Source organism: Natator depressus, chromosome 14, assembly GCF_965152275.1.
Source record: "Natator depressus isolate rNatDep1 chromosome 14, rNatDep2.hap1, whole genome shotgun sequence".
Taxonomy (NCBI): Eukaryota; Metazoa; Chordata; order Testudines; family Cheloniidae; genus Natator; species Natator depressus.
In genome coordinates this window covers 46,038,376-46,063,104 of record NC_134247.1, presented here as the reverse complement: position 1 = coordinate 46,063,104, position 24,729 = coordinate 46,038,376, and the positions used below count along the sequence as shown (strand labels likewise).

The 24,729-nt window shown below is 62.2% G+C and overlaps 3 protein-coding genes across 3 annotated transcripts; 2 read left to right on the top strand and 1 right to left on the bottom strand.

Annotated features, from left to right (window-relative positions):
* Nucleotides 1–2,719: 2,719 nt before the first annotated feature.
* Nucleotides 2,720–6,092, top strand: LOC141998011 (sperm acrosome membrane-associated protein 4-like). The gene is made up of 3 exons (XM_074970626.1): nucleotides 2,720–2,896; nucleotides 4,814–4,927; nucleotides 5,031–6,092. The coding sequence occupies exons 1-3, from the start codon at nucleotides 2,845–2,847 to the stop codon at nucleotides 5,237–5,239; spliced, it is 375 nt and encodes a 124-aa protein (XP_074826727.1). The 5' UTR covers nucleotides 2,720–2,844; the 3' UTR covers nucleotides 5,240–6,092.
* Nucleotides 6,093–7,818: 1,726 nt separating this feature from the next.
* Nucleotides 7,819–12,970, bottom strand: LY6G6F (lymphocyte antigen 6 family member G6F). Its single transcript, XM_074970785.1, has 8 exons — nucleotides 12,899–12,970; nucleotides 11,525–11,705; nucleotides 10,838–11,137; nucleotides 9,806–10,081; nucleotides 9,286–9,427; nucleotides 9,030–9,067; nucleotides 8,772–8,831; nucleotides 7,819–7,991 (listed from the first exon to the last, which is right to left on the bottom strand). Exons 2-8 carry the CDS (start codon nucleotides 11,577–11,579, stop codon nucleotides 7,963–7,965), a joined length of 900 nt encoding a protein of 299 aa, XP_074826886.1. The 5' UTR covers nucleotides 11,580–11,705; nucleotides 12,899–12,970; the 3' UTR covers nucleotides 7,819–7,962.
* Nucleotides 12,904–24,306, top strand: ABHD16A (abhydrolase domain containing 16A, phospholipase). The gene is made up of 20 exons (XM_074970784.1): nucleotides 12,904–13,049; nucleotides 14,662–14,718; nucleotides 15,146–15,212; nucleotides 15,738–15,824; nucleotides 16,007–16,092; nucleotides 16,664–16,737; nucleotides 16,894–16,998; nucleotides 17,769–17,883; nucleotides 18,116–18,217; nucleotides 19,117–19,180; nucleotides 19,880–19,929; nucleotides 20,067–20,190; nucleotides 20,392–20,496; nucleotides 22,033–22,096; nucleotides 22,677–22,733; nucleotides 22,976–23,038; nucleotides 23,128–23,204; nucleotides 23,303–23,401; nucleotides 23,724–23,770; nucleotides 24,081–24,306. Exons 1-20 carry the CDS (start codon nucleotides 12,927–12,929, stop codon nucleotides 24,162–24,164), a joined length of 1,650 nt encoding a protein of 549 aa, XP_074826885.1. The 5' UTR covers nucleotides 12,904–12,926; the 3' UTR covers nucleotides 24,165–24,306.
* The last annotated feature ends 423 nt before the right edge of the window (nucleotides 24,307–24,729 follow it).

Sequence of the window (24,729 nt, the reverse complement as noted above, 5' to 3'; positions counted from 1 at the left end):
GCTCAGGGGAGTAGGGAATGGGGCACGGGGCCTGTCCCCTCTAGGGGCACAAGACCCTAACATACCTTGTATAGCAACTCCTGGGTTCTACTTCTAATTTGGCTTAGAGCAGAGGGGGTTGGGAGCCCGGACTCCTGGGTTCTGTTGCAGCGCTGGCAGGAGAGGGGGGAGCCGTCTGCCACGGATCCGCCCGCTCGCCGTGTGACATCGATTCCAGTCCTCGCTGGGTGTGTCTGGGGTTGAAGCTCGGCTGCGGGGGGGGGGGGGGGGGGGGGATGACACAAGGGCTGCGGCTGTGACTGATCGTCAGCCAGCTTCGCCTGGCCGGGGGCTGTGGGGTAATCGCAGCTGGGTCATCCCAGCCTGGGGTACCCGGCCCCGGCAGGCCTGTCACACGCTCGTCACAGGCCCGTGGGAGAGACGCCCCCGCTCTGCCGGCGCCCCTCACCCCCGACCCGCAGCCCCCGGTGTCCCCCCAGCTCTGCCGGTGCCCCTCACTCCTGACCCGCAGCCCCCGGTGTCCCCCCAGCTCTGCCGGCGCCCCTCACCCCCGACCCGCAGCCCCCAGTGCCCCCCCCAGCTCTGCCGGTGCCCCTCACTCCTGACCCGTAGCCCCCAGTGTCCCCCCAGCTCTGCCGGTGCCCCTCACTCCCGACCCGCAGCCCCGGTGTCCCCCCAGCTCTGCCGGCGCCCCTCACCCCCGACCCGCAGCCCCCGGTGTCCCCCCAGCTCTGCCGGCGCCCCTCACCCCCGACCCGCAGCCCCCGGTGTCCCCCCCAGCTCTGCCGGCGCCCCTCACCCCCGACCCGCAGCCCCCAGTGCCCCCCCCATCTCTGCCGGTGCCCCTCACTCCTGACCCGTAGCCCCCAGTGTCCCCCCAGCTCTGCCGGTGCCCCTCACTCCCGACCCGCAGCCCCCAGTGTCCCCCCAGCTCTGCCGGTGCCCCTCACTCCCGACCCGCAGCCCCCGGTGTCCCCCCAGCTCTGCCGGTGCCCCTCACCCCCGACCCGCAGCCCCCAGTGCCCCCCCCAGCTCTGCCGGTGCCCCTCACTCCTGACCCGTAGCCCCCAGTGTCCCCCCAGCTCTGCCGGTGCCCCTCACTCCCGACCCGCAGCCCCCGGTGTCCCCCCAGCTCTGCCGGTGCCCGTCACTCCCGACCCGCAGCCCCCTGTGCAATGAGGGGCGCCCCCCAGGTTCCCAGCCTTGATCTGCCTCAGTGGGGCCCTGGCTTCACCGGCGGCCTTGAGCCCCCAGCCCCGAGCCAGGCTCCCCCCCAGCCCCTTCAGACCCCCGGCCTCAGAGACTGGGGGGAGGCGTCTCCAGGGCCCCCCCCGCCACATTGTCATGGCGATGATGGCCCCGGTGTTGCCATGGAGACGGCCCGCCATCCAGGTGCCTTATGACCCGCGTGGGGTTCCATGACCTCTGACCTCTCTGGCGTTGCCACGGTGGGGACCTGCAACCTCTTGAGTGTCGCCATGGCGTTAACCTGGCTATGACGAGCACCATGTGGTTGCCACAGTGATGACCTCATGCGACCCATGACCTCCTTGACCTTACCCGACCTCATGAGCGCCCCGCTGTTGCCATAGCAACAACCTCATGTATCCTGTGACCCCACTTGGCCTTTGAACTATTTGGCTGGGTGACCTCTGACCCCCTGGGGGTTGCCATGGCTGTGACCCCATGTGGCTAATCACCCCCTTGAGGCGGACCTCCCATGACCTATGACCTCCTTGGCGTTGCCATGGCGCTGACACCATGTGACCTCTCACACAGTGCCCACGATGATGTCATTGTGGCTGTGACCTCACGGGTCCTCCCACCTGTGACATCATGGCTTTGCCTCGCCCACTGCCCACCGCCCCCATCCCCATGCTTCAGCCACGGGTCCCCACGCCCCGCCCAGAGCCGCGGAGAGAACCCAGGCGTCCTGGCTCCCACCCCCACCCCCGCTCTAACCACTAGACCTCCCCTCCTGAGTCTCTGGTGTTGTGTCTGTTCTCAGTGTGGGTGTGTTTGTCTATTGTTTACCTATTTATCCCTGTTTGTGTCTTTGTACCTGTTACTGTGTGTGCGTGTGTGTGTGTGTAGCTGGGGTGTAGCTGGGGCACGTGTGTGTGTACCTGGGGGGGTGTCTAGCTGGGTGTGTGTGGGTGTGTAGCTGGGGTGTAGCTAAGGTGCGTGTGTGTGTGTACCTGGGGGGTGTCTAGCTGGGTGTGTGTGGGTGTGTAGCTGGGGTGTAGCTAAGGTGCGTGTGTGTGTGTGTACCTGGGGGGTGTCTAGCTGGGTGTGTGTGGGTGTGTAGCTGGGGTGTAGCTAAGGCGTGTGTGTGTGTACCTGGGGGGGGGGTGTCTAGCTGGGTGTGTGTGTGTGGCTGGGGTGTGTGTGTGAATGTGTAGCTGGGTTGTAGCTGGTGTGTGCATGTGTCTGTGTGTAGCTAGGGTGGTTTTCTGTGTGTAGCTGGGGTGTGCGTGTGTGTGTAGCTGGGTGTGTGTAGTTGGCATGTAGCTGGGGCGTGTATCTGTCTGTCTGTCTGTCTGTAACTGGAAGGGTGTAACTGGTGTGTGTGTAGCTGTGTTGTGTTTGTGTGTGTTTACACCTAGTCTCCTGGCATTCCCGACTCTCTCTGAGTCACTAAGCATCTGCCTATATTTATACCCCTCTGCGATCATGTGTCCTGCCCCCCTTTCCAGCTGTCCCTGGCACCATGCCCCTGTCACACCCACTTCATGTGTGTGTTTGTGCCAATGTATATATATAACGGCACAGCTCACAACCGGAGCGCCTCCCCTCCAACTGCCCAGCCCGAGGACTGTCTGATCTTCCACCCCCACGACGACCATGGGCAAACTCCTGGTTCTGTGCCTGGCCGCGCTGAGCTTTGTCGGGATCGGTAAGCCCCCAGCCCTGCCCCACACGAATCCCCCCCAACTCCCTCTCCTCCCCTCGGAAAATCTCCCCGTTCCCTGAGTCTTTGCCAGGTTCCCTTCGGAGCCCGGGGGGGAAAAATGTGCCACTCAACAAACCAAACTGGGGGGGTGGGGGAAGAGCGGCTCTGAACAGTGCTGTTCAGAAGTGGGGGAGGGGCCCTTCCCCCCCCCCTTTAGGCCTGGGGTTCAACTGCCTAAGTGTCCCACCAGCCATGGGGTTCAGAGGGGCTCATGGGTTTTAGGGATTACACCCCTCCTCTCTCTGGCTGCAAATTGGCGAAGATTCACCCCACCGCTGACACCGATCTGGAGCTGGCAATAGCCCAGCCCCACAACCTTTCTGCTAGCCCCGAAGTCTGCCTACTTCCCAGCCCCCCTCATCAGCAGATGGTCCCCCAAACTCGTGGCTTTTCTTGAGGTCCCAGGATGTAGCCAGAACCCCCCCCAACACACACACACTCACATTTTCTGTGGGAAACTGCACCCCCTTATTTTCGATTACCTCCTAATTTCCCCCCAGGTCGTGCCCCACCCAACAGACTCACCCGCGACCCCGATTTAACCTGCCTTTAAAAACTGTCTCCCCCGCCCGGATCTTGCACCCCAGTTTCTTCTTGGGGAGCTGGCCCTGAGAGAAGAGGGAGTTTAGTAGGATGGAGGGGGCAGGCTGGGAGCCAGGACTCCTGGGTTCTTTTCCAGCAGACAACTCCCTTTCTTCAACCTACAGTTTGGAAATAGGTCGGGGCGGGATTGTTTTCTTGCTTCCTCACCAGTCCAGGCGACGCACCAAGCTCGGCTCCTCGGACCAGCGCCAGCCCCAGCCCGGGTCGCCCATCCCTGCCATTTCCCATCCAAGTGGGCATCTGGGAGATTTCTTGCCCTCGGTCCAGGCTCAGGCAGGGCGCTGGCCAGAGGTGGGGGGACCCAGAGCCCAGTGGGCAAGGGAATTTCTGTGCAGCGGACACACACCAGGGACACACACACACACGCCTGACACACGGGGAAGGAATCTGGATTTGGTTTGGACTTGAGTCCAATTTTCCAGGCTGGGCTGTTTTTCCCGTGGTTTGAAATCTTGCTTGCCAAAATACACCCAGCTTTTCATGGGTGTGTTTTGTGTCCTTGTGTGTGTGTCTGGCTTTGTGTCGTGTGTTCTGCACTGGTTCTCTGTGGCGTGTCTCCATGGCTTTGTGGACGTGTTGTCGTGTTTGGCATGCCTGTGTTTGTGCCTCGTTTGTAGTTGTGTGCCTTTGTGTTTTGTTTTTCCTTGTGGGGTTTTGTGTGCCCATGTTTGTGTTGGGTGGGTGTGTCCTTCTTGGCGTGTTTTTGCGGGTGCCTTTATGGTTGAATTACAGCTGTGTATTTTGTGTGTTTGTGTCATGTTTCGGATGTCTGTTGTGTGTACCTGTGTCGCTTCCAATGGTGTGTGTGTGTGCACACATCTCTTTGTAAGGCTATCCCTGTGTTTGTGTGGTGTGCAGCACTGTGCTTGGGTGTTGTCTGTGTCTATACAACTGTGTTATTGTGCATCTCAGTGTTTTTATATAACTCCTGTGTGTTGGGTGAAAATCATTGGGGTACCAAGGTCAGGATGCATGTGAATTCCAGAATCAAGCTGTTTTTAAAGGGGCAGGGCTAAATATAAAACTGTCATTATCTATCCCACTGCTAGCACCAATGCTAGTAAATCTGATCCCACTACTTCCACCAATGCTACAGACACTGAGCCCATCTCTGCCGCCAATGCTATGGGATCCAATCCCGTTTCTGGCACTGATGCTACAGAATCCAATCCCATCCCGGCCACCAGTGCAGCCAGCTCTGCACCCTCCCCCAACAGGAGATAGACTTGGTCTCACCCTCTCTCTCTCTGTTCCCAGGAGCAGCCCTGCAGTGCCTGAAATGCGACTTCACCATGTTTGACATCCCCTGCCACACCACCACTGTCACCTGCCAGGACGGGCAGCTCTGCGCTGTCATCCGGGGCCGTGCAGGTAACACCCCGCCCTCCCCATTTCTCTCGGTCTCATGCCCTCATTTTCTCTCCCTCTCCATTTGTCTCTTTTTCATTCCCTCTTTCTCGCTCTCTCCCCGCAGCCGGCCGCAAGCTGATCATGAAGAAGAACTGCGTTGACAAGGTGAAATGCAACACCAACGACACCTCGACCTGGGCGGGCATCACCTACAGCACCTCCTACGAGTGCTGCGAGGGCGAATTCTGCAACTCGGCCGCGGGCGCCGGGGCCCAGCTCTCCCTGGCCGCAGGGCTGGCCATGCTGGGTGCCTGGCTCGCCCGGGCCCTCTAATCCCTGCTCTGGAAGCCGGGAGGGAAGAGGAAATAATTTCTGTTGTGGGGCAAAAAAAATCCAGCCTGACATTGCCTTTAAATAGCCCCGCCCCTTTTCTTCTTAAAGGGGCACTTGTTAGCCAGAGGTGAGACCCGATCTTTGGCCTTTTCTTGGTTGTCTTAAATCATTATAACCTGGGGAGGACGGGGACGGACCCTCGGGGGGTCTGTCCGGAGAAGGAAAATTTAGCCCCCTTTCTTTCGTGGTGGCCCCTGGAACTTTTTCCCTCGTTCATTCTATTTCTTTTTGTCAAGTCTCACTCTTGGTCTGATAAGCTACCCGTTGCTGCAGCCTCCAGCCCCGAAACCGGCCCCAGCTGGCGCACTGCCATTTTTGTGTAACCCACCCCAACAACAGCAACAAAAAATACCAGGCGAGCAGCTGAATTTCCCACCTGTCCCTGCCGGCTCCCGATGACACGGGACTGTCAATGAGGGAGCCGCGGCCTGCGGACAAATGCACTTTTCAGAATGGGGTGCTGCGGCCCCGTCCCCTGCTTTGAGCCCCCACGCTGCAGCTGACAATGCCCCGTTGGTGGGAGAGGAGGGATCTGCGGGGGCTGCAGCTGGGGCCAGACGCCCTGGCTCCGGCTGTCCAGGCCCCTATATTCCTCCCTCTGCCTCCCCCCACTTCCCCAAACATCTGGCCCCCATTGTTGCAATTGGCCACACCCCTAGGGCTCACTGGCACGACAGATATCTGATGTTCACTGCCTTCCACGCTGGCCCCGCCCACGCCTGGCCCCACGTCTTCGCCCGGCTGCAGGGCTGGCGTCGGGGTAATGAACACCCGGAAGGAGCCTGGGGGGAGCGGGACGGGGCGGGGGGGGTCTGGGGGGAGGTTGGGCAGGGGCTAGAGGGGGCCGGGAGTGTTGACCCCACACAATGGCACGGCAGCTTGGTGCTGCCCCCTGCTGGCGCGGGCAGGATCAGCGCCTCGGCTTTCTCTGCTCATGTTCTCCTGAAACGCGTCCAGAATAAATCCTGTCTCGGCTCCGAACGCCCGGCGGTTGTGACTTTGTTCCTCCTTCACTCCCAACCCGCAGCCCCTGCTAGCCTGGCCCTGGGCTCCCCCCCAGCCCCGCTGGTGCCCCTCACTCCCGACCCACAGCCCCTGCTAGCCCAGCCCTGCCGGTGCCCCTCACTCCCGACCCACAGCCCCTGCTAGCCCAAGCTGCCCCCACCAGCCCTACCGGTGCCCCTCACTCCCGACCCACAGCCCCTGCTAGCCCAGCCCTGCCCCCCAGCCCTGCCGGTGCCCCTCACTCCCAACCCACAGCCCCTGCTAGCCCAGCCCTGCCGGTGCCCCTCACTCCCGACCCACAGCCCCTGCTAGCCCAAGCTGCCCCCACCAGCTCTGTCGGTGCCCCTCACTCCCGACCCGCAGCCCCTGCTAGCCCAGCCTTGGGGTCCCCCCGCCCCCATCCTCAGCTCTCTGAAATGCCCCGTGGGTCGGAGCTGGGACACACAAGGCCTGTGGCTCGGGCCGTGACTCAGAGCTGTGCTGTTGTGTTGTTCACACTGGGCGCGTGAGTGAGGGGAGCAGAAATTCCCCATGCCACACACGGAGTTAGCACCCAGAGCCGGGCGTGAGCGGACAGGCTGGGAGCTCGGCTGCAGGTGGGGCTGGGTTGTGGGGGGTGAGATTGTGGAGACGGGCGCGGAGATGCTGTGTGCGTCTGCACTGGTGAATCTGTGCGGTGTGTGCCTGTGAAACTGTGGACCCGGGCACGGTGAGGTTGTGTTGTGTGAGGTGTGTATTTGTTCTCCTGAAACGCGTCCAGAATAAATCCCGTCTCAGCTCTGATCGCCCGGCGGCTGTGACTTTGTTCCTCCCTCCCTCCCGCCCCTCTGCCTCCTTGGGGAGCGTGTGGGGCAGGGCGCAGTGCAGTGGTGTGTGTGTGTGTGTGTGTGTGTGTGTGTGTGCGTGTGCACAGGGTGTGCGTGCGGGGCAGGGCACGGTGCGGTTGTGTTGTGTTGCCGCGTGTGCGGGTGGGGTTTTGTGTGTGTGTGATTGGGCGTAGCTGTGTAAGTGTGCGTGGAATTGTGTTGTGTAGAGCTGGGTTTCTGTGTGGGTTTCGCTGCGCAGTTATAGGTGAGTGGGGGGTTGTTTTATTGTGTATATCTGCATTTCTGTGTGTGTGTGTGTGATTGATTGTGTTACTGTGTCTGGTTTTCTGTGTGTGTGCACGGTTGTGTGTGTCTGTGACTGTGTCTGAGTCTGTGCGTGCGGTTGTGGCTGGGGGGGTGTGCATGTGGTTTTGGTAGGGAGTGTGCGTGCGTGTGGTTGTGTGTGTGCATTTGCGATTGTGTCTGGTTCGGTGTGTGCGGTTGTGGTTCGGGGTGTGCGGTTGTGTGTTCTCTCTCTCAGTGTCCCCACTCTCAGCCCCACACTCCCGTCACAGACTCTGCTCTGTTCTCCTTTATTCCCAGCTCCAAACACCCCCCTACCCTCGCCCAGTCACAATCTGTCACCGCAGCCCCCATGGGCGGAGAAGGCGGGGGGCCGGACGCCTGGGTTCCTCTTCCAGCTCTTCCCCTTGGAAAGCCCCTCGTGGCCTCGGGGAGCCCCCGACCCTGCCCTGCGGGGGGCACTGGGTATTGACACGCAGCTTGGCCCCGCCTGGACCCCGACACAGGGCTCGAGGGGCGGCGGTCGCTCCACAGGGGCCGACGGAGCCATCACAGCTGGGCAGGATCAGCACCCCCTGCTAGGATGACAGGAGCCCACAGTCACCCCAGAAATGGGGCTGGCGGGGGGGCGGGTAATGGGGCAGGGGTCTGTCCCCTCTAGGGGGCGCCAGCTCCCATCCGGCCCCAGGCCGGGGACTGGCTGGCTCAGGGGGGCGGGGAAAGGGGCAGGGACCTGTCCCCTCTAGGGGGCGCCGGCTCCCACCCGGCCCCAGGGCGGGACTGGCTGGCTCAGGGGGGCAGGGAACGGGGCATGGGGCCTGTCCCCTCTAGGGGGCGCCGGCTCCCACCCGGCCCCAGGGCGGGGACTGGCTGGCTCAGGGGGGCGGGGAATGGGGCAGGGGCCTGTCCCCTCTAGGGGGCGCCGGCTCCCATCCGGCCCCAGGCCGGGGACCGGCTGGCTCAGGGGGTCGGGGAATGGGGAAGGGACCTGTCCCCTCTAGGGGGCGCCGGCTCCCATCCGGCCCCAGGCCGGGGACTGGCTGGCTCAGGGGGGCAGGGAATGGGGCACAGGACCTGTCCCCTCTAGGGGGCACTGGCTCCCACCCTGCCCCAGGGCGGGGACTGGCTGGCTCAGGGGGGCGGGGAATGGGGCAGGGGCCTGTCCCCTCTAGGGGGCGCCAGCTCCCCTCCGGCCCCAGGGGGGGACGGGCTGGCTCAGGGGGGCGGGGAATGGTGAAGGGACCTGTCCCCTCTAGGGGGCGCCGGCTCCCATCCGGCCCCAGGCCGGGGACTGGCTGGCTCAGGGGGGTGGGGAATGGGGCAGGGGCCTGTCCCCTCTAGGGGCGCCGTCTCCACACCTGCGCATCCCAGCCCCACGTTCTCATACAGCTGCGCTGGAGATTTGGGACCGGGAGGATCTGGAATAAGAGACAGGAGAGAAACCGCATGAGAACCGATGGGAGCTCCCGAGCGGGGGAGAAATCCCTGCCCCCCCAGGTCCCTGAGTGAAGGCACCGGACACAGCCCTGCCTCCCACCCCACAATAGGGAAGGGGTGAAGGCTGGCTGCTGCCCCTAACCCCAGCGGGCCCCCCAGATCTGCAGCGGGGCACCTACCTGGCTGGGTGTGCGTGGGAAGGTCGCCCAGGTGTGACCTGCAGAGAGGGAATTGGGGTACGAGTGAGCAGGGGGCGTCCCTTCTGAGCCTCAGCGATGGGACCCAGGTGTCCTGGCTCCCAGCCCCCCCCCCCCCGCTCTAACCGCTGGACCCCACTCCTCTCCCAGAGCCCGGGAGAGAACCCAGGAGTCCTGGCTCCCAGCCCCCCTGCTCTAACGCACCAGACCCCACCCCCATCCCCCCACCAGTACTTACCTCCGGTCCGGCCGCCCCCACCTCCACAGCGCCGCCCCCAAGGTGAGGAGGAGGAGGAACTCCAGCGCTGCGCACACAGCCAGGGGGATCAAGGCAGAGCTACAGGTGGGTCCCCTCACATTGGGGGCGGGGGGCTCCTTCACTGCTCCCATCGCCCGGGGAAAACACAAGGGGTGAGTGAGGAACAGAACCCAGTGGTCCTGGCTCCCAGGCCCCCCTCTCTAACCACGAGACCCCACTCCCCTCCCGGAGCTGGGGAGAGAACCCAGGAGTCCTGGCTCCCAGCGCCGCCCCCCCCCCCGCTCTAACCACTAGCCCTCACTCCCCTCCCAGAGCTGGGGAGAGAACCCAGGAGTCCTGGCTCCCAGGCCCCCCTCTCTAACCACGAGACCCCACTCCCCTCCCGGAGCTGGGGAGAGAACCCAGGAGTCCTGGCTCCCAGCACCCCTGCTCTAACCACTAGACCCCCTCTCCCACACTCCTTGCCCAGAGAACCCCGGCATCCTGACCCTGTCCGTACCGGTGAGGTTGAAGTTGACCCAAGTGCCCTTCAGCTCACACCTGACCCGGCTTTTCTGCCTCCTGGCCCCCTTGTCACTCCTCTTCCAGCAGGCCTGGAGCAGCGACGCCCGCGAGCCCGAGAAGACGCGGTGCCGGTCCTGCCCGTCGGCATCCTGCACCCGCTGCCCGTCGACCCTCCATGTCACCGCCGGCAGCGCCTGCCGGTCCGTGATCGCGCAGGAGAACTGGTGGCAGGTCATGTTGGCGTGGCCGGTCGGCAGCACCGTATGGGTCCCTGCAGGGGACAGGTGGGCAATGGGGCACGGGCCCTGCCCCCTCCAGGGGGCGCCAACCCCAATCTGGCCCCAGGGAGGGGACTGGTTGGCTCAGAGGGGCAGGGAATGGGGCAGGGGTCCTGGCCCCTCTAGGGGGCGCCAACGCCAATCTGGCCCCAGGGAGGGGACTGGCTGGCTCAGGGGGGCAGGGAATGGGGCACGGGACCTGTCTCCTCTAGGGGGCACCAGCTCCCGCCCGGCCCCAGGGCAGAGACTGGCTGGCTCAGGGGGGCAGGGAATGGGGCACGGGCCCTGCCCCCTCTAGGGGGCGCCAACCCCAATCCGGCCCCAGGGAGGGGACTGGCTGGCTCAGGGGGGCAGGGAATGGGGCACGGGCCCTGCCCCCTCTAGGGGGCGCCAACCCCAATCCGGCCCCAGGGAGGGGACTGGCTGGCTCAGGGGGGCAGGGAATGGGGCAGGGGTCCTGGCCCCTCTAGGGGGCGCCAACCCCAATCCGGCCCCAGGGAGGGGACTGGCTGGCTCAGGGGGGCAGGGAATGGGGCACGGGACCTGTCTCCTCTAGGGGGCACCAGCTCCCGCCCGGCCCCAGGGCAGGGACTGGCTGGCTCAGGGGGGCAGGGAATGGGACACGGGACCTGTCCCCTCTAGGGGGCACCAGCCCCAACCCAGCCCCAGGGCAGGGACTGGCTGGCTCAGGGGGGCGGGGAATGGGGCACGGGGCCTGTCCCCTCTAGGGGGCGCCGGCCGCGACCCACCTGTGACAACATTCAAGTGGTAGGTGCTGCGGGTGGCTCTTTGCACCGAACACCAGTAGGTCCCCGTGTCCCCGTCCTCGGCCCCCCGCAGGAACAGGGAGTGGTTGGGGAGCACGGAGAGCCGCTCCCAGGCCCCCGCCTCCTTCTTCAGGGCCTGAGTCGCCACGCCCCGGAATAACAGCACCGCCGGGGTGCCAGTGACACGGGCGTTGTAGGACCACGTCAACTCTTCCGTGCCCGAGAAAGAGTCGTCCCGGCTGCAAGGGAGCTCCCGGTCCTGCCCCTTCTGGACGTAGGCATCTGCGGGAGAGGGGGAGTCACAGGGGTTAGATTTCCTGTCACTGAGACGCAGCCACCTCTGGGGTGGGGCGGCTGTTTATACAATGACCCCTCACCTGGCACTAACATGCAGCCACCTCTGGGGTGGGGTGGCTGTTTATACAGGGACCCCTCACCCGGCACTAACATGCAGCCACCGCTGGGGTGGGGCGGCTGTTTATACAGGGACCCCTCACCCGGCACTAACATGCAGCCGCCTCTGGGGTGGGGTGGCTGTTTATACAGACCCCTCACCCGGCACTAACATGCAGCCGCCTCTGGGGTGGGGCGGCTGTTTATACAGGGACCCCTCACCCGGCACTACCATGCAGCCGCCGCTGGGGTGGACAATGAAAAGCAGGTTTTTACCTTCCTCTCTGGTGAATCGCAGCTGGAGAACGAGTAAGATCAAGGTGGGGGTCATGATGCCCTGAACGCCAAGGTCCTTCTGTGGGGCACCACCTAGGGGCTCTGTCTCCAAGACCAAGGAGGAAGGGACCGAAACAGAGCCGGACGTAGCTGTCTCCGGAGTGACTTAGGGGTTTGGTGGCTGGCTTATCAGGGAGGCACAGCAGCAGCGGAGGAGAGGGAAGGGGGTGAGAGAGGCAGGGGAAGAGCACTGGTGTGAACCACCCCAGAGGTGGCTGCATCTCAGCACCGGGGGAGGGAATCCCTGTATAAACAGCTGCCCCACCCCAGAGACAGTCGCACGTCAGCACGGCAAAATGTCCACCGTGATCCTTCTTTGGAGCTAGAAAATTGGTGTGACTTCAATGTGGTGCCACCGAAATGGCTGCCACGTTCCAGAGATTTCTGCCTGGCGGCACCAAGATGATCACCACATCCTGAACCCGAAGCTCTTGAGTGGGCATGAGCCCAACAGGGCAACATCAACATGGCCTCCGCATCCCAGAGACGCCAACCTGGCTTAGCTCCAATATGGTGACACCAACATGGCCGCCCACATCCCCACCGAAGAGACGCCGAGTTGGCAGGGGCCCTGTAGTGGCCGACGCATCCCAGAAAAACTAACTTGGCGGAACCCCAAGATGGTGATACCAAGATGGCCGCCACATCCCAGAGACGCCATCTTGGCATAGCTCCAGTGTGGCGATACCAAGATGGCCGCCACATCCCAGAAACGCCAAATTGGCATAGCTCCAGTGTGGCGATACCAAGATGGCCGCCACATCCCAGAGACGCCAAGTTGGCATAGCTCCAAGATGGCGATACCAACATGGCCACCGCACCCCCCCTACTCAGAGCCGCCAAGTTGGCCTGAGACCGATACAGCCGCTCTAGAATGGCCTCCGTGTCCCCACCCCAGCGGCCACTTGATGCCACCTCCAAAATGGCTGCCAGGCCCCCACCCAGTTGGCGTGACCCCCGCCCCACTATGCTGGCACCCAATGGCTGCCCAGTTGGCATTACTCCCAACATGGCCGCCGCATCCGCACCCTGGAAGTGCCAGGCTGGTGCGACCCAGGCCGTAGTCATGGCAACACCCCCTTTCGTCCCCCACCACAGGACTAAATTTGAGGGGGGGGAAGGGGAGGGGAAAATGGACGCCTGGCCCTTTAAGAGCAGGGTGTGGGGACGAAAAAACGGCGGCTTGGCCCTTTAAGAGCCGTCTCCCAGAAGGAAGGGGGAAGCGTTCTGAAATCCTCTGGTTAAGTCTGTCCAACCCGGACTCCTGTAGGGAACCCGGAAGAGGTGCTCCTTTTCCCCTCCCCCCCGTCCTACCCGGCCCCCGGCTTTGGTCCGGGACAAGATGGCGAAGCTGTTGAGCTGTGTGTTGGGGCCGCGGCTCTACCGGGTCTATCGGGACCGGGGGCCGGCCAGGCCCTCCGGGGACGGGGACGAGGCAGCCGAGGGGGCCCAGGATGGTTCTTGGGTGAGTCCGCCTCCTCCCCCACGGGAGGCAATGGTATCGCCCGGGCTCCCGTTATCCCTATGGGGACTTGGGCAAGACCATGGCAGGGAAGAGGGGCAGCTCGCCATTGCCCATCATATAATCTTCTGAGCCCTAGGACCTTGATACCCCTCTGGTCGATACCATAATAGAACATGAGAGGGGGTTGGTCTTCTGGGCTGCTCCCCGTTATCCGGTATGGGATCCCCAGGGGAATGATACCCCTACCTTGGGAGAGACCATTGTAGCAAATGGAGGGGGGTGAGCTGAACCCCTTTCCTTTTCCATGATCCAGTATGGTATTGATCGGCACCCCCTTTTGGGGGAGACCATTGTAGGAAATTGGGGGGGTCACAAAGAGTTGGACCTTCCCCCCCCCATTATCCAATGGTATCGTCCAAGCCCCATGGCTATTGGTACTCCCTTGGAGAAACCATTGTAGGACGGGGGTGCGACTCTCTTGCACCTGATATATGGTAGCTCCTAGCCTTTGAGATAATGATGCTCTCACTCGCTCAGGAGAGACCACTCAGTAGGAAGGTGGCAGGGGACATGGGTGTACATGGTCTCTCCTAGGCCCTAGTGCATTGATATCCCAATGGGTCAGTCCACTGTGTGCAGTCCTTGAAGAAATCCAGTTCCCCCCATTATCCGGCATGATCTCTTCCATGCCTTAGTGTATTAATATCCACCTGGGACAGACTATTGTAGGAAATGGGGGGACGGGAGGAGAGGACCAAGGGGGCATCTTACCATATCAGATAGTGAAAAGGGGATCTCCCAGCCCCCCAGACATTACTATCCCCCAAACCTTGGTTCCCAGTCTCACCCTGTTGCCATGACGCCATCCCACAGAGGCGCCAGGTTGCCGTGACTCTTGTGTGTGGCACGGCCAAAATGGCCACCATGACGCCATCCCCCAGAGGCGCCAGGTTGGCGTGACTCCTGTGTGTGGCATGGCTGCCATGACGCCATCCCCCAGAGGTGCCGTTTTGGTGTGACACCCATGCGATGTAAACAAAATGGCTGCCATGGCCCCATCCCTGAGGTGCCAAGTTGGCCTGACTGCAAAATGGCGTCACCAAAATGGCTGCTTGATGTCCACCGCAGAGGCACGAGGTTGGCCCAGTTCCAGGGTGGCGTCACCAAAATGGCTGACACCCCCCCCCCCCCCAACCTCCGCAGTGCCAGGTTGGCGTTACTCTAAAATGGCAGCTGCTTTCCCCTCCGTGAGCCGTCATGTTGGCATGTCTCCAGTATGGCCGCCGTCTTGTCGCTCAGGAGGCATTGGGTTGGTATGACCCCCCATGTGACCTCAGCAAAATGGCCGACTGGTCCTTTGATGTGTGGTCCAGTTTGGCATGGTATCGCTGTCTCTCTCGCCCCCATGGGCCCCACATTGATTCCAGCCCTATGATGCATGCCCCCTCTCCCTCCCAACTCATAACACCCTGTTGGCTCCTTGGTGGCAGGATGGGGATCCGTCTGGGTTTGCCGCCATCTAACTTGGAGGCTTAACTCCCAGAGTTTCCCACACCCTGCTGGTCCCGTGAACCCCCAGGGGCTCAAAATGACGTGGGGTCTCTCCTGCCAGGAGTCGTACTACCAGCCGCGGACGCTGGAGAAACATGCTGACAGCATCCTGGCCTTGGTGAGTCCCCCTGCACCTTCCGGGCTGGGTCATTCAGTGGAACAAAGGCGTCCTGGCTCCCAGCCCCTGCTGTAACCATTAGACCCCACTGCCCAGCTCCTCTCACCCCTCCATAACCTGCCCCAGAGGGAAGCAATGACTCACTCCATGCAATGAAAACATGTTTGTCTCTAATCCTGTCCCAGGGGCCCTGGCTCGGTTAGATACTCCAGCCCTGTGGCAGCCTGCAATCCCCGCCCTGCAGTGAACCCCAGACCCCGCTCCCTACAACAACTGGGATAGAACCCAGGAGTCCTGGCTCCCAACCCCCCCTGCTCTAACCACTACGCCCCACACACCTTCCAGAGCCAGGATAGAACCCAGGCCTCCTGGGGGTGGGTTTTGGTGGCTGTATCATCCTACTGACCCTCTCTTCTGTTCCTTGCAGGCGTCGGTTCTCTGGTCTATTTCCTATTACACTTCTCCCCTGGCTATGTTCTATTTGTACCGAAAAGGTAGGGGGTGCTGCGTTGCCCTGTCAGCAGGGGGCGCTCTCCCCGGTGGTCAGGGCTGGCCCCAGGGCAGTGCTAGGGGGAGCTTTGCTGCTGGGAGTTGGACTGGGGGGGGTCAGCAGAGGGCGCTCTCCTCTGGCCCTTGCTCAATTCCCAATTCTGCCTGCCTTAAACGTCCCGCCCTGCAGCTATCTTCATAGCTGCGATTTCCCCTTCACTTCCTGTCCCAAAATGTAATGGTGTCGTTGGGCTACTGCCAGACCCCGCCCCATAGCTGGCTGCATCTCATGCCAAGTGAGCCATCTCAGTGCAGCGTTACATGCGGCTGTTCCCCAGCTGCCCCACCCCAGAGGTGGTTGCATCTCAGTGCTGGGCGAGCCATTCCTGTGCAGCATTATGTGCAGCTGTTCCCCAGCTGCCCCACCCCATAGGTGGCTGCATCACTCCAGGTTGACCCCTCCCTGGGGGCGCAGCTTGGGTGCCTGCTGAACCCTGGCTAATGGACACCTGCCTTTCAACCCCCCGCAGGATACCTGACCATGTCGAAGGTGGTTCCTTTCTCGCACTACGCTGGGACCATGCTGCTCCTTTTGGCCGGGGTCGCCTGCCTGAGAGGTGAGGAGTAGGGGTGGGGGTTAGAGTGGGGGAGCTGGGAGCCAGGACTCCTGGGTTCTCTCCCTGCTCTGAGAGGGGAGTGGGGGCTAGTGGTTAGGGCTGGGGGGGGGGGGGGGAGCCAGGACTCCTGGGTTCTCTCTCTGGATATGCCAGACGTCTTTAACTCCGAGTCTCTGTCGCAGGCATTGGGCGCTGGACCAACCCCCAGTACATCCAGTTCATCACCATTCTGGAAGATAGCCACCGCATTGGCACCCCAGAAATCAAGGTGAAGGGGGTGGGGGGAACCCCGACCGCTCCCTACGACAGGGGGGAAACAATGCAGCCCTCCTCCGAGGGGGCTGTCTCCCATGATCCTCTGTGGCTCAATCCCACCCAACTTCCAGGACGCCCTGCAGTCCCCTCCTGGCAACCCTTCCCCCATGATGCTTTTCTGCCTCCGCTTCCCCCCATGGTCTCCCAGAATGCTCAGGGGCCAGCCCTGCCTGTATCTCCCATGATGGCCGCCGCACCCCCCGGTGCCATTCCCAGTCTCCCATGGTGCCTGTGGCTTCCCCCGGTCCCCCCCCATTTCCCAGGATCCCTGATGGGCCCGGCCCCTCCGTGCTGTTCTTCCCATGGGGCTCGGTTCCCCGCGTGGCCTCTCTCTCCACCCTGGGGTTGAGCTCACCTGCCATAGCAGCCCCCGGCCAGCAGGGGGTGCCGACATGCTGCTCACTCTGCCTTGGGGAGTGGGGGGCTGGATGGAATGACCCATTCCAGCCGGGGACGGGGGGAGCCTCGGCACACCCCTCGGTCACTCTGACCCTCCTTCCTTTCTCTCTCTCTCCCTGCTGCAGAAGAAACTCGCCAGCTACAACTTCGACTTCAGGAGCTGGCCCGTGGACTTCCGCTGGGACGAGGCCTCTAGCCGGTGGGTGCGGGGAGAGAACCCAGGAGTCCCGGCTCCCATTCCCCCCCTCCCCCCCCAACCACGAGTCCCCACTCCCCTCCCAGAGCCAGGTAGAGAACCCAGGAGTCCTGGCTCCCAGCCCCCGCAGCTGTAAGCCCCTTGTTTGCTGCCCCGCAGGTCGGACTCCCGGGGCATCTCGCTGCTGCGGCCGGAGCCCAAACACCGGAGCGTGGCCAACGGCTTCCTCCACGCCATCAAGAAGCTGCCCTGCCAGATCGCCAGGTAGGCTCCGCCCCCTGGCACGCGGGGGAGGGGCTTAGCAGGATCCTGGGTTCCTGTTGGCTGGAAGGAGGGAGCAGAGTGCTTGGAGGGGTTCCTGGAAGCTGGGGAGACCGAAGGCATTTATGGGAGTCATGGGGTCAACACCAGGGCATCATGGGAGATGATGAGGGGGGAGAGGACTCCTTGATGCGGGTGGGGTGGGGCAGGAACTGGAACATTGGGAGCGCCTCCTGGATGCTGATTGGTCAGTCGGTGGAAGGGGAGCTGGCTTTGGAAGGTTGATGGAGGGATCCTGTCTGCTGATTGGCTGCGGGGCTGAGCGGGCCCCGGTGGTTCTGGAATGCTGAGCGGGAAGGATGCTGATTGGCTGAGGGCTGGTGAGCGGGGCTTGGAATTCTGGGAGGGGATCCTGGCTGCCGATTGGCTGGCGGTGCAGCTCGGTGGCTTCTGGTTGCCACCCCTTCAACTGGCTTTGGGATGTTGAGGGAGGGGGTGGAATCCTGCCTTCTGATTGGCTGGAGTGCCCCTTGCTGCTTATTGGCTGTGGGTAAGTGGGACACGGGACTTTCAGGCCATTGGATCTGTGGATCCTGGATGCTGATTGGCTGGGGAGGGAGTGGGATATTCATCCCTGACCATAAATGGATCTCCTGGGTGGTGGGGGGCGGGGGAGGAGGATCTCCTGGGGGCGGGGGGGGGGAAATTCCCTTCCGAGGGAGGGGCTGGGGGATGGCTTCGTCCCCACCTCCCACCTCCCTCTGCCCCCCCAGCTACATGGTGGCGCACACGTTTGGGCGGAGGATGCTGTATCCCGGCTCCGTCTACCTGCTGCAGAAAGCCGTCATGCCCATGCTCCTGCAGGGCCAGGCCCGCCTGGTGGAGGAGGTGAGTCCAAGAGGCACAGGGTGCAGCCAGGGAGAGAACCCAGGAGTCCTGGCTCCCAGCCCTGCCCCCGCTCTAACCCACTAGCCCCCGCTCCCCTCCCAGCGCTGGGGAGAGAACCCAGGAATCCTGGCTCCCAGCCCCTCCCCCGCACCCCTCCCAGAGCCAGGGAGAGAACCCAGGAATCCTGACTTTCTGGTTTAACCCCGCTCCACTCTCTCCCCCGGCGGCCCAGTACAACGGGAAACGAGCCAAGCTGTTAGCCTGTGATGGCAACGAGATTGACACGATGTTCATGGACCGTCGGGAAAGCTCCGAGCCCCACGGCAAGAAACTGGTGAGCGTTTCTCTGCTCGGCGGAGGGGGCTCAGTGCAGCTGGGATCCCGCGCCCGCAAGCCTGGCATGTGGGTCGCGCCTACGGGGTGGGGGATCTGGATCCGGAAAGCAGGGACTGGCGGGGGGAGAGGGGGCAAATCCACAGCGTGGGCGCTCCCCATGGCGAAGGGGCGAACCCCGTCCTGGGAGCAGGGCGGATCGAGCAGGAGGTGGGGCAGCGCCGGGGAGACGGCTGGTGGGAGAAAGTGCCAGTAACTCATAGCAAAAAGAGCCAATAACGGGGCAGTTGGGCCCCTGGCTGGTGGCAGTGCCAGCCCTTGGCATGGGCCGGGTGGATCGGCGCCCCCACCCCCCCCTGCCTGGCACTGGCCAGGGCGATCGGGGGCCTCTTTCTCGGTGTAACGCTTTCCTGTCTCCCAGCCGACCATCTCCGTAGCAGCTCCGTTCCCGGTGCCGCCTCCCTAGTGCGTAAGGGGCACGCGGAGCCCAGCTGGGGTCCAAATTTGGCCAGGCTGAGCCAACTCACCCACCCCAAGGGAGGGGCCCGTCTTTGCGCTGCACTCGTAATCCCCCCTGCTGGGGGGGCTCCGCCAACCAGCGGGGGGGACAACTTGAGAACAGTCGCCTAGCCAGTGACCGGACGCCCTGCACTGGCCTGAAATGGACCTGCAGCTGTGGGGGAGTTTAATACCTAGGGACGACTTCCTCACCACCACAATGCAGCTGCCTCTGGGGCGGGGCGGCTGGGGAGCAGCCGCCCCGCGATGCTGCAGCAATTCAGGGTGGGTCCTGGGGCGGGGGGATCCTGGATCTGATTTTAGGGAGGCCGCATGGACATGCCCAAGTTGGGGTTCAGCCAGGACCCTTATTGGTCCCCTCTGTCCCCCCACCCCCCACAGGTGATCTGCTGCGAAGGCAACGCTGGATTCTATGAGGTCGGCTGCCTGCCCACCCCCCTGGATGGTACGATCCGGCATCACTGGTGATCCCCCCCCCGCTTTCCACTTTGGTAGAATCCGATCCCTTTGGCAGGAGTGGGGCACAGCTCTGCTTGGACCAGTTCACTTCTATGCATGGGGCGGGGGGGGGGGTCATTGCTTTTGGACCAATCTACCTGCTCTGGATGGGGGGGGAGGGGTGTCTCCCTTTGGATTAGTCCATTCCTCTACTTTGGGATAGGGGGTTGGGGTGGAGGGCCTTTAGACTCATCCAGTTTTTTGGATGTGGGGGGACAGGTTAGGACAGCCCCATTTGGGCCAATCCGCTTTCCCGTGGCATGGTCCTGGTTAGACTAACCCATATCACTGTGCAGAATGGGGGTGCAGGAATCGGGTAACCTTTCTTTGGACCAGTCCATTTCTCTGCATGGGATGGGGTTCATTGGGAAGGACCCATTTCTATTCAGGGAGGGGGGTTGGGGCCGCCACCCTTCCATCTGCCCAAGGGCACTCTAGTTTGGGGGGCACAGGTTGTCCTAAACTCCAGGACACCAGGGGGTGAGTTGTGCTTCTCCCCCCCCCCCCCCCATACTCAGCAGTGGAACTACCCATCAGCTCCCCACACATTGTTGCAACTGATGATCTCTCTGGCATCCGTCCGGTTGGTTCTGTTCATGCTGCGCTTGGCCCCATGTTAACCCCCCTCCCTGCTTCTCCCTCCCAGCTGGCTACTCGGTGCTCGGATGGAACCACCCCGGCTTCGCTGGCAGCACGGTGAGTCCCAGGGTGCCCGGGGTGGGATAGAATCCAGGAGTCCTGGCTCCCAGCCTCGCCCTAGGCCCCACTCCCCTCCCACAGCTGGGGAGAAAACCCAGGCGTCTGGGCTCCCAACCCGCCGCTCTCCCCCGCAGGGCGTCCCCCTGCCACAGAACGAGGCCAACGCCATGGACGTGGTGATGCAATACGCCATCCACCGGCTAGGCTTCCTGCCCGAGGACATCGTGGTGTACGCCTGGTCCATCGGGGGCTTCACAGGTACTGGGGGGAGTTGGGGAGAGGGGGGGTAGGAACTATGGGGCTAGGTTAGGGGGGAGGGACCATATACGTGGGGAGGGTTGGAAGGGGGAGACAGATCCAAGCCCTGCCCTAGGTGGGTGTGTATGGTTGAGCGTATGGGGGGCAGAGGGGCTGATCTACCCCCCCGCTGCTGACACGCTGCTGCCCTCTCTCCTGCAGCCACGTGGGCGGCCATGTCGTACCCAGACATCAGCGCCCTGGTGCTGGACGCCTCCTTCGATGACCTGATCCCCCTGGCGCTCAAGGTCATGCCGGAGAGCTGCAGTAAGCGACACCCCCCTTCCCTTCTGCTCCCATGGTTCAGCCTTTTTCCCCACCCACCCCCTTCCCTTCTGCCCCTCGTGGTTCAGCTCTTCCCTCGTGCTTCAGCCCATTCCCCTCCATGCCGCCCACATGGTTTGGCCCTTTTCCCTCACCCACCCCTTTCCCCTCTGCCCGTGTGGTTTGGCCCCTTGCCTCAGACACATGGACTAGCCTGAGAACCCATCGGCCTATCCCATCTCACAGCTCCCCCACTTTCCACCCCCTAGCAGGTCATGTGACCCCACCCAGCCACTCAGAATTCCCCCCTGAGCCCTGATATTCTGGAGCATCCCATGTGGTGCGGCCGTCAGGGTGGGCAAACCCAGTTGGCTGTGGAAGAGGAGGAAGCTTCCATTATCAGGTGGTAGGCGGGGGTTAGCTGCTTCTCCCCGGTGAGAGGTTCCATTAGCCATTTGTGCGGGGGATTAATATCCTCCTTTTGCAGAAAGTGGGTCATTCCACTGTTAACACAACTGTCCCTGTTGCAACCAGTGTTGTATCCTGCACCTGCAGTGATGCATGGACCTGGCTGTGTTGCCAGAGATCAGATCAGCAGCTCCCAGCGTCTGGCTACAGTTATCGCTCATTAGTGACGAGCCGCTTTCAACTTAACGATTGTTGTTCACAGTCTAGGTGCAACATACAGTCACTGTTGCAAGTGATGTTCTGTATTGCACCTGCTTGGTGGCACAGCAGCCACAATGTGGGGCTAGATTACTCTGATATCCAGGTAGCGTGGCCTAGTGGATAGTGTGTTGCACTCTGGGACCTGAATTTCATTTCCAGCTCTCCCTGGCCTGCTTGGTGACGTCACCATTCTGTGACTCAGTCTCCCTATCTGTAAAATGGAGATGATGGGACTGACCTCCTTCACAAAGCTCTTCGAGATCCTGGAAATGCGCAGTGTAAGACCTCCTTGTCTGTATCGCGCTGCAGCGAGTTAACGAGAGCTGGTACAATATCACTGTTGCAACTGATGTTCTATATGGCACCTGTTTGGAGGCAGATCAGTGCCGCAGACGGCTAGATTGATCTGATCTCTTACTCTTTGGAACCTGTTTATTGCTGTTGCAGCTCACGTTTGGTACCCCACCACAGCTCCTTAGGTCCCTCTGAGCTCTCTCTTCACACCTTGGAAACTGAGGCAGAAGAGACTATTGTGGTTATCTGGTCTGGCCTCCTGCGTAATCCAGCCTGGAGAACGCTGCTGAATTAATTCCTGGTTGAAATTTTAGGGGGAAAGATCTTGGCTGAATCTAGCTTTTAAAAAATAAATAAATAAAAACACTGTTGCAACTAATGTTCTACATGGCACCTGTTTGGAAGCAGAGCCTGGGCATCGCTGGCTAGGTAGCTTCAATGCTGCTTGTTCCTTAGAAACCTATTTATTAAGCATTGTGTTGACAAAACACCCCTGGGTGTTTGTGGCTAGGGAATACTCTATTCTCAACGATTTTGTTATTGAGTTCTAATTCCTCTGAAACCTGCATGTCCTAGGAGGGCTGGTCACCAGGACGGTGAGGCAATATCTGAACTTAAACAACGGCGAGCAGCTTTGCAGGTAAAGAGGGGAACTGAGGCGCGGACGGCTGGGGGAAGTTGAGACCTGACAAGTGTCTGCTTCACAGGGTGGCGCTCTGCAGGCGTTTGGCTCATAAAAACCCAGCCCCGGGCAATGGGGTGTGGTTGTGAACATCCATCTGAAGCCCGATCTCTGTGCCCAGCCCTGCTAAACTCTGGGCCTTACTGATAACCTGTGGAACTGCCTGCCACGTTATTTCATGCATATTAGTGGCTAAATCCTTTCTTCCCCTAATCCCGCCAAACTCGTATCCTGTGGCAGCTGGCTCCATAGCCCAGTGAAAACCAATAGTGAAGCCTCTTCCTGAATCCTGGCCTGTGGTATCAAGTGGCAGGTTGATCAGGACAATATCATGGGGCGGGGAGTTCTGCAGGTTAACGGTATCCCTTGAACCCATCCACGATCTTGGCCCTCTGGACTATCCCTTGGGACTAGTTGCCACTGGTGAAGTCTCTCACCTTGGATGTGGGGGGTGTTAATTCACCATCTCCCCCGCACCCAGGCCACCCGGACATGCGGCCTTGCTTAGCAGTTTATTTCTCTTCCTTTGGCTCCCAAGATACCAGGGGCCCGTGTTGCTGGTCAGAAGAACAAAGGATGAAATTATCACAACCACGTGAGTAAAAGTCAGGAAGGGACGTGGGGTCTAGTGGTTAGAGCGGGAGGAGGAGGAGGCGGGAGCCAGGACTCCTGGGTTCCATCCCTGGTTGAGGGAGGGAAGTGGGGTCTAGTGGGTTTCTGGGAGTGGATTCTGGAGTTCTAGTGTGCCATATAAAGCATGCAGGAACTGTCAAACTCATGTCAGTGAAGAGTCTGGAAAATACCCTTAACTCTGCCCCCTGTTTGGTGTGCCTTTAGGGTCCCGGAAGATATCATGTCGAACAGGGGGAATGACCTGCTGCTGAAACTCCTCCAGCACCGGTGAGTTGCGGGAGCCCAGGGAGCTGGGGGTTGGGAGTGAGGGGCACCGGCAGAACGCTGCATGTCTAACCCTCCTCCCCCCGTTCCAGGTACCCCAAGGTGATGGCCGAGGAGGGGGCGCGAGTCGTTCGGGAATGGCTAGAAGCTTCCAGCGCTGTGGAGGAAGGTAAATGCTCTAACCACTAGACCCCACTCCCCTCCCGGAGCTGGGGAGAGACCCCAGGCGTCCAGGCCCCCCAGCTCTAACCGGCCCCCTCCCCGCAGCCTCGGTGTACAGCTCCTACGAGGTGGACGAGGACTGGTGCCTGTCGGTGCTGAGCTCCTACCAGGCCGAGCGCGGAGGCCACTTCCCCTGGAGCGTGGGTGAGTGGGGGGCGGCCCGGGGGGCGACCAATGGGATTCCGGGGCCGCAGCTCCAGCCAATCAGCTTGGCATGGGGGGGGGAGGATTGCTGGGCTCAGAACCAGCCAGTGCGGGTGCTGGGGATCGGCCCATGGGGGGGGGTGGCTGGGGCGGGGTTTGTTGGAAGCGGGGGGGCAGGATCTCCACCCAGGGGGTGGCTGGGGCAGATAATTGGAATGGCAGCGGCCAATGGGGCTGTGGGGGGCGGGGGGGTTGGAGGGGAATCAGCCCCCGGGGGAGAGTCCAGTCTCTGCCTGACCTTTGACCTTTTGCCTTCCCCCAGGGGACGACATGACGCCCGAGGGGCGACGGCAGCTGGCCCTGTTCCTGGTGAGTGGACCCCGATAGCCCCCCTCCCAGTGCCGGGGGTCGGGGGGGGGGGCCAGGAGCCAGGACGCCTGGGTTCTCTCCCTGCCTCTGGGAGGGGAGTGGGGGTTAGTGGGGGGGGGGGGGCTGGGTGCTAGGACACCTGGGTTCTCTCCCCAGCTCTGGGAGGGGAGTGGGGGCTGGTGGGTTGGAGCAGGCGGGGCTGGCAGCCCGGACACCAGGGTTCTCTCCCCGGCTAGTGGCTACAGCAGGGGCTGGCAGCGTCCCCTCCCGCCCCCCCTCACTGATTCCCTCCCTCTTCTCTGCCCCCCAGGCCCGGAAACACCTGCGGAACTTCGAGGCGACACACTGTACCCCACTGCCCCCCCACGCCTTCCGCTTGCCCTGGCACTTGTAGCCGGGGGGCCCCCCCACACACACCCGTCGATTGCACTGACACCCCACCCCACCGTCGGTCTGTTTTATATGGAGCGGGTCCCTCCATCCCTGCTGTGTGTAGACCCCACCCCTGCCCTCCGCACGCTGTAAATCCGCCCCCACCCCCAAACCTGGGGGGCCCCCCGAGCTGGAGAAATTAACAGTAAAGAAGGTATTTTTTGTACTTCGGGTCTCTGTCTGCGGCGATGCAGCCAGCTCAGGGGGGGGCAGCCCCCCATGCCTCGATCCGCAGCCCGGCCACCAGGGGGCCCCGACGCACAGTCGATCCAATTTCCTCCAGCAGGGGGCAGCACCTCGCTCACAGGCCTGCAGGGGCGGAGGCTCTCGTGCCCCGGGGTGGGTGGAGTAGGGGCGAGGTGGGTGTCGAACGTTCATCCTGGCAGCTGCTTCAAACCAGACCTGCGGGGGCCTGGGGAACTCCCAGCTGCTGGATGTGGGGCCAAATTATCTCCCAGGGCGGCTGGCCGCAGCGTGTCACGTGAGGCCTCTTCTCCACGTTTGGTTCTGAGCCCCGTTCGCCTGGG